Source organism: Tiliqua scincoides, chromosome 3 (genome assembly GCF_035046505.1).
Source record: "Tiliqua scincoides isolate rTilSci1 chromosome 3, rTilSci1.hap2, whole genome shotgun sequence".
NCBI classification, from domain to species: domain Eukaryota; kingdom Metazoa; phylum Chordata; class Lepidosauria; order Squamata; family Scincidae; genus Tiliqua; species Tiliqua scincoides.
The window spans coordinates 15,077,947-15,091,492 of record NC_089823.1 but is presented as its reverse complement, the minus strand read 5'-3'; the positions used below and the strand labels follow the sequence as shown (position 1 = coordinate 15,091,492).

The following is a 13,546-nucleotide window of genomic DNA, read 5'->3' as shown; positions in this document are numbered from 1 at the left end:
GCTGTGTACTGTGGTCTGCTAGTTGCTTTTGTGGTCCTGGGCAAGCAATAACAATCAGCTAATGTGCTGTGTTGTCTTGGATGATCACAAATTGTGTAGGCTTGTAGAAAGATGTGCCTCGCTGAAGATGAACCTGAAGACTAGACTGAAAGAGCGTTTTTCTGCCCCCTTTCATAATTGGACCTGATCATTAACATAGACGTGACAGATGGAGAGAGAGAGAGAGACAGCTCCATCTCCCATTTTGGAAAATACTTTTTTAAAAGTGTAACTCTGAACAGGCCCAAAGGGTGAAAAGTGTAAAATGCTGTAGCCCCAATCAGCAGCATCACTACTCAGTAAATACTTCCTGGTGTTGGCAGTCTCCCATAATAAAGTTAAACAGGAATGCAGGAGATCACATTACAGTTGAAATGCAATGTTTGAAAATACGTGACAAGCATCAGGACCAAACGACCACCAGAAAATATAGTTTTAAAAAATGTATCAAATGCTTATTTAGAAGTTAATTTGAATGCTTCAGTGTAGTTCTGGGAGTCAAATTCATTTGACTGTTTTATAAACTGCTTTATTTGGGGTTGTATCACCAAAAATAATCTCCACGTTTGAAAGGGGGAGGGGAAAAAGCTTACTGTGTAGCTTTTGTAGCATTTAAATTGTAGTAGAAGAATGTTGTTTGCTGAAAGTGACTTCATTGGGAGATGTGTGTTAATGTTCTCTAAAAAGGAAGTTAAGTGGCCATCCTTAATTCAGTTACCTTGCCAAGGCTGTCCACCACCACCTGATAAGATCTGCTTGGCTTCATACAAGCTGAAATTTTTTGCAGGGAAGTAATTTGAGTGTATGAAATTATACGGATCCTATGGGTAGGTTTTCTGGTGTGAGGACCGAATAGGCACCTATGTCTTGCGCAGCATAGGCAAAGTGGTTCCTGCGGCATGAGTATACACAAGACTATATGCTCCCCCCCATTTTATAGCATTCTCACACACTGTAAGTGCCTGGAGCCCTCCCCTTCAAAATACAGAAGATCCATCCTGCTGGATCAGAGCAAAGGTCCATGTAATCCAGCATCCTGTTTCCTTCAGTGGTTGAGCAGATGCTTCTGGGAAGCACACAAGCAAGACTATAAGGCATAGCCCTTTCCTGCCCTTGCTTTCCAATAGCTGATACTGAGTGGCATACATAAACCTTCTCCCCCCCAAGAAGGTGAAGGCAGCAGATGCCTGCTCTTGCTTCACCCATCCTGCACTCTCATCCACCTAGGATCTATTGCTTTAACACAGTTGTTTCCAAACTTTTTAGCACCAGGACCCATTTTTTTTAAAACAACACTCTATCAGGACCCACCTAGGCTTACCAGACTTTTAAAAAAGGAGATCTAGAAATAATTTATAAGTAATAATAACCAGAAAAAAGACCCTCCAACATTTATCTCCCTATATTTAGGCATGTTTGCAGACTTCAGGAGCACAGCACCATGCAGGGCAATTAGCAGCTATCTTGCAAACTGCCAGAACTGAGCTCTTTGCAATTAGCAGCTACAATATTTGATTTTTAATAGCCTCAGGGCTTGAAGCAATTAGTTATCTGATCTTTCCATCACCTTTTGGTGATCAAAAAGCAGGTTGTGACCCACCAGTGGCTCCTGACCCACAGTTTGGGAACCACTATAGCAAAATCCTCTTCCGGTTTACTCAGAAGTCCCACTGTATTCAACAGGGCTTTACTCCCCAATATGTAGGCTTGCACCCTAACAGCAGGAGATAGATATCCCATGTCCGCTCACTTCTACTGAATTGTGGTTTTGCTTAAAGTGAAAGGTGGATATTCTCTGTTGTTTCTTAATAGCGCAAGCCACTTTGGAGAGGTGAGTTGAACAGCAGGCGAGAAATCCTACTGCTTTTTCATATACACTATTACTGTGTAATTATAAAATAATTGGAAATACCTGTTGTTTCCCAGAGTCCGGCTGCCTAGTGCCTTCCCTGTCCTGCATATAAAAGGGTACGGAATGCACCCTGGTGCTTTTTGTACTGCATTATGAAATACAAATATCTTTTTCAGACCCTTTCCAGAGTGAAAAACCCAAAGGCTGGATATTATCTTGAAGCCCCCATCCCCATTCTTTCTCCCTATATCCATAAAAATCAATTTTTTGTCTCAGTGTGTGAAAAATCAGGTGTTTTTTTCCATGTGGAAAGCGGAGGGTAATTTCCCCTGATGATGCAGTCCTTCTTCCACACCGCCCCCCCCCCCCAAAAAAAAATTGGTGCAAAAAGCAATATGGAAGGGCTAGGAGAGGTAAACTGCTGGAGGGGGCTTTGTTCTACATGATAGAAAACTTAGTATAATTCATATCTGCTTCCACCCTAAACATAAACAGAAGTGAGGCCATGGAGAATTGCTCTTAATATATTTGTGATAATATATATATTGCTTGATGATGATGATAATAATAATAATAAAGTAGGAACATAAGAATAGCCCTGCTGGATCAAAGGCCTATCTAGTCCAGCTTCCTGTATCTCATAGTGGCTCACCATATGCCTCCAGGGGCATACAAAGACAAGAGACCTACATCCTGGTGCCTTCCCTTTATTCTGAGGTAGCCTGCTTCTAAAACCAGGAGGTTACACATACCCATCATGGCTTGTAACCTGTATTGGACTTTTCCTCCAGGAATCTGTTCAACCTTCTTTTAAGGTATCTTAGCCATCTTGTGGCAAGGAGTTCCACAGATTAATGGCATGCTCAGCTAAGTAATATTTTCTTCTGTCTGTTCTAACTCTCCCAACACTCAATTTTAGTGGATGTCCATACACTCAAGTACTGTTGAGTGTATGAACAATGCCTTTCTTTCAAGAGACATCTCCCCCCCCCGCTCCGCCTTTGTGGCAAAAAAGGCCTGATCCACACACCCAACTAGTGCATACAAGCAGAGGGCAATTGCCCTGATTATACAGTCCTCCCCCCTCCCCCCAAAAAATACAAAGCTATACAGCATACAAAATTATGCAGGGGATGGATAGAGGGATGTTCTTTTCCTTCCCAGGAAACACCAGAACCAGGGGACATCCACTAAAACTGAGTGTTTGGGGAGTTGGGACAGACAAAATAAAATATTTCTTTACCCAGTGTGTCATTGGTCTGTGGAACTCCTTAAGAACATAAGAAGAGCCCCACTGGATGAGGCCAAAGGCCCATCTAGTCCAGCTTCCTGTATCTCACAGCGGCCCACCAAATGCCCCAGGGAGCACACAAGACAACAGACACAACCTGCATCCTAGTGCCCTCCCCTGCATCTGGCAATCAGAGGCAGTCTGCCTCTAAAACCAGGAGCTTGCACATAGCTACTATGGCCTGTAACCCATGATGAACCTTTCCTCCAGAAGTTTGTCCAATTCCTTCTTAAAGGTATCTAGGCAAAATGCCATCACTACTTCCTGTGGCAAGGAGTTCCACAGTCTAATTACACGCTGGGTAAAGAAATATTTTCTTTTGTCTGTCCTAACTCTCCTAACACTCCTTGCCACAGGATGTGGTGATGGCATCTGTTCTGGATGCCAGAGGGGATTGGACAAATTTCTGTAGAAAAAGTCCATCACAGGTTACAAACCATGATGGGTTTGTGCAACCTCCTGGTTTTAGAAGTAGGGTACCTTAAAATGCCAGATTCAAGGAAGTAGCGCCAGGAAGCAGGTCTCTTGTTATCTTGTGTGCTCCAGAGGCATGTGGTTGTCCGCTGTGAGATACAGAAAGCTGGACTAGATGGGCCTTTGGCCTGATCCAGTGGGGCTTTGCACAGGTGCTTATGTTGGTGCGATTGTGACTTTGCAGAGGCAAGAAGGTAGCGTGGGAAACTTGTCCTCGATCAAAGGAAAGCAGACCTGCAAGGCAGGCGTGGTGCCACTAGGGGGCTCTGCGCCCTACGTTTCTGGTGCGGGGATTTTTTTTTCCAGAGCATCGATGCCAGCCAGGCTTCCGCCAGCAGAAAAAGCCTCTGGTGTTGGTGGCTGCGGCTCCTCTCCCTGGTTGCAAGGCGAGCACAATGAGATCCTGTGTATCTGGAGGCAAGGCTCCCTGGTAGCAGCCTGGCGGCTTGAGCACGAGCAAGGGACTTTGCAGCGCTCCACTGGGGCAGCATCTGCCTTTGGGGGTCCTGCTCTGCAAGAACTCTGCGACCCTCGCCTGGGAAGAGGAGGAGGAATGGGATCTACAAGCACGCTGGCTGGGACTGGGCTGCAGGCAGAGAGCTTGAAGTTTGTAAGTTTCACCCCCATCGTTTGCAAATTGCAGAGCTGCAATTTGTGGGGTCTTTAATTTTTTCCCCAGCCCTTTTACTCTCCGTTCTGGGTGCTGCCCTGACCTTCTGGAAGTCCAAGGAACCCCAGGATGTTGCAAGACCTCTTGGCATCGAGATCCAAGCTTGCCTTTTCATTTACCAGGGGAGGGAGAAATCCTTGATACCATTTTTTTGGGTCCCCCTCTCTCTGGTTTCCTTGGGAGGCAACTTACTGACACTGTGAAGGGGGCAATATCCCTCTGCTGGATTTTTGTTACACATTTAATTTAAGGAGCTACAATCTAGCAGCAGATCTCAAGGGATTCAAAGAAAGATCCAGGAGAGAGCGAGCGAGCAGAAAACACCAAATATTTAAACTCAGAGTCTGCCCCCTCCCTCCGTCCCTTCCTATTCCCCTCTTTATTTGCACATTCAATTTCAGACTTGCAAGCAAGTTTTGTGTTTTTTTAAGCCTCAGGAACCTCGTGTCATCCATCTCCAGGATTCCTTTTCCATGCAAATGTTTCTCTTTTAAAAGTCTCCCTTTTCTTTAAACAACCCCCCCCCCACCAGATTTCAACCTGATCGATGGCACTCCTGTGAGAGGAAGTCTTTGATTCTTTGTTAATTCATTCCTCTCTCGCCTTTTGTGGGGGGGTTAAAAAGTATCTCTTCACTTCTCTGATAAGTCTACTTTTTAAAAAAAAAGAAAAAAGAAAGAAAAAGTTCACTTGCTTTAAAAAAAATTGCTCAGAAATTTGAAATAACCATCTTACAGAGCCTTCTATTAACACTCGTGGGGGGGGGAGTTTTAACCCTGCCACCCCACCCTGATCCATTGCTCCACTGTGCTTTTAAATGTTCATTGCTAGCTGCCCTCTAATGGATCCTGGTCAGTTTCCTTTCTGTAAGACCTGCTGTGGCATTTATTGGCTCACAGATATGGACTGGATGGTGATCAGTTTCTCTGACCTCCTGCACTAAATCTGTCCAACTCCCCTGCCTTCCTTGGGTGATTGTTTAGGAATTCATAAGGAGGAAGGGGCACATCTTTTCGGCTGCCTGCAGAAATTCAGATCCACAGCTTCTCCCTGGAGAGCTTCTGACCCGGCCCATTCATGTGGCAGTGACAGCCTCTGCCTCGGCTTTGCAAAAGACCCAAGTGCGCAAGTTGGGAGGAGCCACAGCAGTGTGGGCCATTGACATGGGGGACACGGCTCCCCCTCAAGCTCCGGGTCTCCTGGGAGGAGGAGGCTCTTTAGCTGCGGCAACACCACCCCGGGTGCACAGTGCCATTGTGGAGAGGTTGCGAGCTCGCATCGCCATCTGCCGCCAGCACCACCTGAGCTGCGAGGGGCGCTACGAGCGTGGCAGGGCAGAGAGCTCGGACCGGGAGCGGGAGAGCACCTTGCAGCTGCTCAACCTGGTGCAGCACGGCCAGGCAGCACGGAAGGGAAGCAAGCACAGCAAGGCGGCAACAGCGGCGGCAGCTGCTGGGGGCAACAACACCGCTTCGGCTCCCCCGGCCAATGCTGCAGCACCCCCACCCGCAGACTACTTTCATCCACCACTTCTGAGCAATGGAACTTCTGGTGGCCGGAATGGGATCAATGGGGAGCAGCAGAGCATTGTGGCTGGAGGGGAGCACAGGAGCCCGGCCCACATTGCGGTGAGTCATGTCCTATTCTAACATTTCCATTTCATTTCCTATTAGAACAATAATTAGTTTGGATCCCAGCTTTGCACCTGACCTGCCCACAAGGAGGGGTTCCTGCTTGATGGGGATGATCGAGGCACAGCACACAACCTGGAAGGGATGGAGAATATCATTTCTCTCCACCTTATCCTGTCTCGGGCTGCCAACATTTTAATTAGCCCTGCTCCTGTGCTTTGAACGATCTTATTATCATTATAGCACCCACGGTGTGCACAGCACTTAACAAAATCCAAGAGGACAGTGCCCTTCCTCCAAAACACAGGAGAGAAGTAAGGGCAGTAGTCCTTACAGCAGCCCTGTAAGGTAAGCCAGTATTTTATTTCCCCCAGCATTTGCGGGTGAAAGGTTGAGAAGATGATGGCTTGTCTTAAAGCCACACACTGAGGTTGCTCTGCCTTGCTTTTTCTCCATGCCAGGAAAACTGTCACTTGCTTAAATTTCTGCAAATCAGTTCTTCTGTGAATGAGGCAGGAGAAGGGCTAGTAAAAGATTGACCACCCTAATTCTGCCTTATCTCAAGAGGTCAGACTTGGGTCTCCAGACTTTCAAAGGGTGTTGCAACCAAACCGAAACGGATAAATGGGCCCAGGGAACAGAAGAGGAAGAAACTGGCTTCCCAGCATTTTTTCCTGACAGTGGTTCTGTGCTTGACACATTCAGGGCAGGAAGATATTTGGCAAGCAGGGCAAATTTTTCTTATAGCTTAGATGTTTAGAGAAATTCAGGTCTAGCAGAGGCTTTGATGATAGCTAAATGGCACCTCCAAATTCTGAATAGCAAGTGCAGGTAGTGTTCAATCAGAGAGAGCTGTTGCCTTGTGTACATTTCTCAGATAGATCTGGCTGTTCACCATTGGAAACAGGAGACTGGCCCCTCAGCTGATCTGATATGTTTGAGCTTCTTTTTGCATCTCCATGCCGTGGCAATCTGCACCTGTTAGATTTCTGGCTGTGATGCTTCACAGACCCTCTGTTAGGGGGGTGGGCCAGAAGAATGGGAACTCTAGGAACAACAGCACATAAAGGTGTCAAAAGAGTTCGGTATTTAGACACCCTGAGAGAGGCAAGTACCACTGGAGATTTAGACACTATGGGATGAATCTGGGAGGAGCTGACAGGTCTTAGGAATGTGACTGGGCTTTGTGTGCCATTGGCCTGGGTTGAGAGTGAGCACAGAAGACAGTCATGGCCACTGACCAGGCTCGGGTGCATCAGAGTCAAGGGTACTGGCTATCAGAATGCCGTGTATTGTTCACGAGGCTGGTTTGTCTGCTGCTTGAGTTTTGATATTTCTGCATTGCTTTTCCATCAAATGTGCAAAGTGGTACTATTGCATTTGCTGTTCACAATGGGTGCAAGTAACAAGGGTTACTTGTTACTTGTTACATGGCGCCACTGAGTACCTGCCACATGAATGTGGATACTGGGTGAATGGCGTACTAGCGGTGCATGCATGGATATGTAGGTCTATGCGCTGGATGTAAAGGGGCATTTCATGCATATGAGGCTTCGGGTATGTGCTGTTTGATCAGAGATGTTAAGAGCTGCTTGCTTATGTACACCATCAGTGCACATATAAAATGACAGATCCCTGTCCCAAGCAACTTGTAATGTAAGACTTGACTCAGGAAGAGACCAGGTGAAGGGGAAGGACGTGGAGGTGAGGTAAACAGGGGAAGAGTATGCAATTACTTTGTTCTACATACTTTAAGAGTGCTAAGCCTTTAAGCATACCAGGGAGAAGTTCTTCCAGAGCCATACTAATGCTTCCCTGCCATATTGTGGTGGTAGTACCAGGACAGCCTGTGGATTCCTTTGGTTTGGTGAGTGATCACCTGGCACCACAAGCTGGCAAGCACATGACTACCAGGTCCCAGTCATATGCTATGGTGCAGGTTGTGCCACTTTCTCTGTTGGTAATAAGTACCAGATGCAGTGTTTGGATGTTGGCATATTTGTTTTATTTTTCCATTAAACAACGGAGAAAATGATATATATATGGGCACAGGCAAGCCAGTGAAGAATGTCTAGGAACTTGCAAGAACTTATCAGCAAAGCTTTCCTGAAATTGGCATTTATTCATCTGTTAATTGGCATTTATTCATTATTTGTTCAGTATGTAAGCAGGCAGGGGGAAGAAAAGGTGCAAGAGATTAAAAAAATAAAACACACCTTGGCATGTCTTTAGAACAGCAATTCCCAAACTCTTACAAAGGGAGTTGGGAATCAAGTGTTTGCAGGAGCAGGGAGGAGGGCATTGACAGTGGCACAATCACTGTGGTGCTGTTGCTGCCATCCCTCAGGGCCACTCCCCTTAAGGGGGAATGTCCTGCTTCCAGTTCCCCTGGTGGGTCGAGGCACACCACTTTGGGAACCACTGCTTTAGAACATTTCAGGTGTACAAAGCACTTTGCACACATTCCTTTGGTAATCCTTACAACAATCCTTTAGGGCGGGCCAGTCCCCTGGGGAGGAATTGAGCCTGAGCAATGGTGTTTCCCTGATGCAAACTCACTAGATGCCCAAGGCCATCAGGTGAATTTCTGCAGGTGGCAAGATTTGAATCAGCTTTCTAACTCAGGCAGCTTAATCCTATTGGGCTTGTACGGGAGCCATTCGTAAGTGGATTGGGGCAGGGGAGCAAGCTGGGTATGTGAAAGAGGAGTGGATCTCTGCGGCGGCAGCAGTAGCGAGGATCCTATCCTCCTTTCTCAGCCCAAACCTGCCCCCTGATGCTCCCTTGGCTCATGACAAGTCTGAGAATACCTATTGGCTGCCAGATGGCCCTATCAGGAGGTGAATAAAAAATATTTGTACTTACTCTCCCAGGCCATCAGTTTGTTCTCTCCCCCCCCCCCCCATAGAATGTAGTGTGTGCTCCATTGGCACCACTACATTGCACAAACTGGTGGGGACTGGGACCACAGTTGCGTCTCTGGCAGTCCAATTTTTCCATGCTTACTCAGAAGTATGACACGTTAATTTCAGTGGGACTTAGCCTTGAGCACTTGTGATCTGAACCACTCTGCTACACCAGCTCTCAGGCTGAGTAGGAGTTGCATTTTTCCAGTTCGCTCAACAGGCATGGCAAATAAGTAATGTTGCTTAATATGGCTGAACTGAACAGATGTGTCTTGGAAGGGGAGGGGGAAGAAATACTTGAGGTTTCCAGTTCTGAAACTGACCTTAAATTTGTTTTCCTATCATCAGAGAACATATTGCATGAACTTTCAAGAACTTTGCAAACAATGACACTTTGCAAATGCATGCCAGCTGGGAAGGAGTCTTGGTTTTAGCTGAGAAATCAACCAAGGCTATTGCCCAGCAATACGTTCAGCTTCAGGCAGGTCTCAGAGAGCAGCTCCTCCGTCCTTTTAATGGGAGATGTTAAAGACTGAATACAGGGTCTTCTGCTTCCGAGACACTTCCGAGACAGCTGTGATCTCTCCTTCCTGGGTGGACTAAGGCGGGGGTAACCTTTTTTCATGCCATGACCCCTAAAATAAATAATAAATAAAGCGTGAGACTGTGGTTCCACAGCCTATCCCACCCCCAATGGTCGAGACCCAAACCACGCACCCCTACCCCATTGCCATCCAGCCCCTGCCCTTGACTGCCCCATTTCCCCCTACCTCTTGGGTCTTCATAGCAACCCTGTGAAGTAGCAACCTAAGCAGGGCCGGCCATAGGAGCTTCGGGGCAGGACAGCTAGAAGAGGCTGTGCAGGATTATATTGAAAACTACTTATTGATCAGGCAGTTCCATTATTGGATTGCATCTAAGCCCTCTCCTGCACAAGCTCTGAAAGGCTGCCGTGACACCCTGAATGAGGCTTTGCAACCCCATTGGGGACTCACTCCATAAATTGAAGAACAATGGACTAAGGCAAGCCACCATCCCTCAGACCCTCACTTTTCAAAAGGTAATAAGGTGCTTATTTGGCAGGGTTGCTTTTCAATAAGACTTTATCCTCCTGAAGGGTCACTGCATACAAAACGGAAACAACCATAGTGCAGCTAGCAAATATCATGTCAATATCAGTGAGCATTGCAATAGCTGTATATCAATTACATTTCAATAGCCATGAATTTCAAAGCGCAATGCCAGCATTTCAGTGATTGTGCAGTCAAAATTCACTAGAACAGTGGTTCTCCAACTGATGGGTCACGACCCACCAGCCTGTGAACCACTGCCATTGCAGGGTGGGGAAAGGGGGAAGGCAGTGACTGGGGGGGAGGGGAAGGCAGCGACGCAATCCCCAAGATTGCACCACTGTGGAGGACAAAGGGGCTTTTTTGTAACTCACTGTAGTCCCTACCAGCATCCAGGAGGTTTAGGGAGCCCCATGGAGCCCTCTGCAGGGCTCCCCATACATCTAAAGACTGGAAAAACTCAATTGCGACCCACTTCTGGGTTGCAATTGTGAAACCAGAAGTGGGTAACTGTTGTGTTTTTCCAGAATTTAGAGGCACAGGGAGCCCTGCAGAGCGCTTTGTGGGGCTTCCCACACCCCTCCAATGCTGGCAAGGACTACGGTGAGTTACAAAAATGCCCCTGTGTCCCCCACAGTGGGGCAGTCCTGGGGATCACATCACTGCTTTCCACCCGGCCCCTGCAAAATCTTATCCCGGTCCCAGAGAGTTTGAGAACCACTGCACTAGAAAACACAGCAGAACATTTTACAAAATGCTCAGAGACTCTGCCCTGCAGATTCCTTCGCCTTCAGAAATCCAGTGTTCAGGGATGTCTTTTCAGTTGCTTCACCCCGACCCTCTGCCCTGTGAGGCTTTGTGGCATTTGTGTGTTTCGTTAAAAGCTTTTGTTTTTCTGTTCTTTTGGTTTGGTCCGATTGCTACTCTGTGGTTTTATTACTTTTGCTTGCTACTTCTCAGTTATTGTTTTATTTAAGGATATCATTTCACTTTCATTGGATCACTGCATTTGATGTTTCTGTAAGCCACTGTAGAGAGAGGCTGAAAGGGAAGTTTTAAAATGTCTTGCTAAATCTATATCCAATCAAGTTCAACACTGCACAGGCATTAGAATGCTAACAAGGGAGTTTCCAAACACTCAACAACAGACAGAGGCTGCAGTCCTAACCACACTTTCCTGAGAGTAAGCCCCATTGAACAAAATAGGGCTTACTTCTGAGTAGACCTGGTTAGGCTTGTGCCCTAATTTGGCAACCTGCTTCATGTGATTGTTGCCCACCTGGAGAAACACCTTCATGCCATGGGCATTCTTAAACACCCAATTCTACCTAAATCCCCCTGCTGCAGCAGATGTGCCACCAGAGCACATACTGCATCCTGTAGGGGGAACAGTTCTGAAGGTCTCCTCCAGGCAAGCACTCACTTCCCCGCTCACTTAAGTCTACTGGCAGAAGTCCAAGTGCACATGGAAAGGTGGTTCAATACTGATGAGGACCTTGATCCCAACCTTGATCCACCCTCCTCCCTGCTCAGGTCTCCTCCCATTTCTCCCCCACCCCATTCCACCCACCCCTGACCTCCTGCCCAACCGCCATACTGACTTTCCTGTGCCAGAGGTTGTTATGAGGCTACTGGCACATGGCTACAGCCCAGCTGCACAAAATGGCGTGTCACCTTTTCAACAGCCATAAAGGACCTTGCAATACCAGAACACTAGTCACTGCAGCCAAGGCCCCCATTGGCTTGGGCCATTAACCAATTACCCTTCCTTTCTTGGGACTAAATGGGATGGCACCAATATTTTCTGTTTCATGACAACCAAAGCCTGTTGCGAAAGGTCCTTCCAGCAGCAGCATCCTTTTGGCAACTCCTGAGGCTGAGAGAGGAGCAAAGTCGCGGATACCCTTAAGCTCTTGATGACAAACAGTCTCTCTCTGGGCTAATCAACATTAAGTGCATTGGGTATTTGTAAAAACAAGTGATGTCAGGACTAATTATTTTATCACTTTCTACCGGTATTGAGATAACACTTAGGACAATTAAGAGGTGATTCATGGTGCGTGATGTTGAGGTGCGACCCTAAATGCTGCTTGCACCAGAGAAAAAGACCACCTCCACTCTTCACCAAATAAATATATTCCTAGAGAATTGCACAGCTGAGCTGAATCCTGAAGTTGCATGTCATCTTGGGGTAAAGGGGGCCTTGCCTCAACTTCTTCCAGCCTTGAGAGAGCCACGGAGGGGGGAGGGGGAGACGCTGGGTGTCGGGCATCAAAGGATGGGACCTCAGGGGCCAGGATCAAAGGCAGGAATGAATATCGTCTCACACATCACAAATTTCATAATTTGAAGTCTCTGGTATCCTTCAACAGTTTACACAGGTGCAACATTCTTGCTCTCAGGGTTTGCTCTTGTGCCAGCACATGCAAATGGCTTCATCTGAGTGCCAAAATCTTCAAGGTCCATGGAATGAAGAATTCCACCAGAAGGTTTCAGTTGCAATATCATGTGCAATGCTTCAGCTGCAGCAGAAGGCTGCAAAATTAAACTCTTTCCTATACTGTATACAGAGCCCACCTTTGTGTGTGTGTGCGTGAGAGAGAGAGAGAGAGAGAGAGAGAGAGAGAGAGAGAGAGAGAGTTTGTATTTGTGTGTCTCCATTTTGCTCCCCCCCCCAACCTGGAATGGCTTAGAAGGGGAGGGACCACTTGCAGGCCACTGTAAGGCCCCCTGAAAAACTTAGTGCTTTGCACCCCCTCCTGCCACCCCGCTGGAGGGGTCATTTCAGCACCAGATGAGGCTGAAGATATTTCCCGATTCCTTATTTGCAGTTTCCAATTCTGCATTCAATTCAGAAGTATAGATGAAGCCTGAAGTTTGGGCGCTTGTCCTTGCAGCTGTTGTACTCTGCGACAAAATGCACTGTGTTCACTCCAAAGCTTCATCATGCACCTAGTTCTCGCTGTGCCTGAGCGATAGCATATCAGGCCACGAATGGTGGCTTACACAATTAAATGCTCCCTTTCTTGCTAATTTTCTACATGCAGTGAGACTTCTTGCTGTTTTAAACATGGAAAGTATTTTTTATTTTTTTCAATGCAGCAGAAAGCAGAAGTTGTACAGGGAGTCTGATTTTTGCTGAATATGTGGATTAGCTCTTTGGCCCTGAAATTTCTTCAGCTGTCTGTCAGTCACATAAGTAAATGGGTGGTTTGTATCTATCCCTGAGCAAAATGCTCCCCAATGCAAGCAAATAATAAATCTATATGGGTCTAATTGTTATTGACAAACGGTTTTCCAGTTATATCTCATCCTGTGGAGATGAGCAAGAGAGGTTGGCTCTTCAGGGAAATGTTGGCTGTTCATGGATAATCTGAAAATCCTATCCACCTCTCCCTGGGAAAGGAATTCAACACTCAGACTGATCCAAAGCCCAGTTCATACTGTGGAGGCAACCAATGTCTGGACTAAACTATTTCAGGGAGTAAGGAGAGTCTCGCGTGATAAATGTCTTCCATAAAAGCAATTCCATTCATAGAGAAAATTGGGAAGAAGGCTAGGCTAGAACTCTTTGTGACTTCTTTCTCTATGTAAGGAGATTTTGTGTGAATGA

General features: G+C 46.7%; 1 protein-coding gene across 2 annotated transcripts in view; it reads left to right on the top strand.

The window, feature by feature from the left end:
• The first annotated feature begins 5,343 nt into the window (after positions 1-5,343).
• MAML2 (mastermind like transcriptional coactivator 2) overlaps positions 5,344-13,546 on the top strand; it is a 201,478-nt gene continuing 193,275 nt past the window's right edge. For both annotated transcript variants that reach the window (XM_066620208.1, XM_066620207.1), the window contains exon 1: positions 5,344-5,954. In XM_066620208.1, coding sequence (XP_066476305.1) covers positions 5,490-5,954 — 465 coding nt within the window. In that variant the 5' untranslated portion in view covers positions 5,344-5,489. The remainder of the gene's footprint in view (positions 5,955-13,546) is intronic.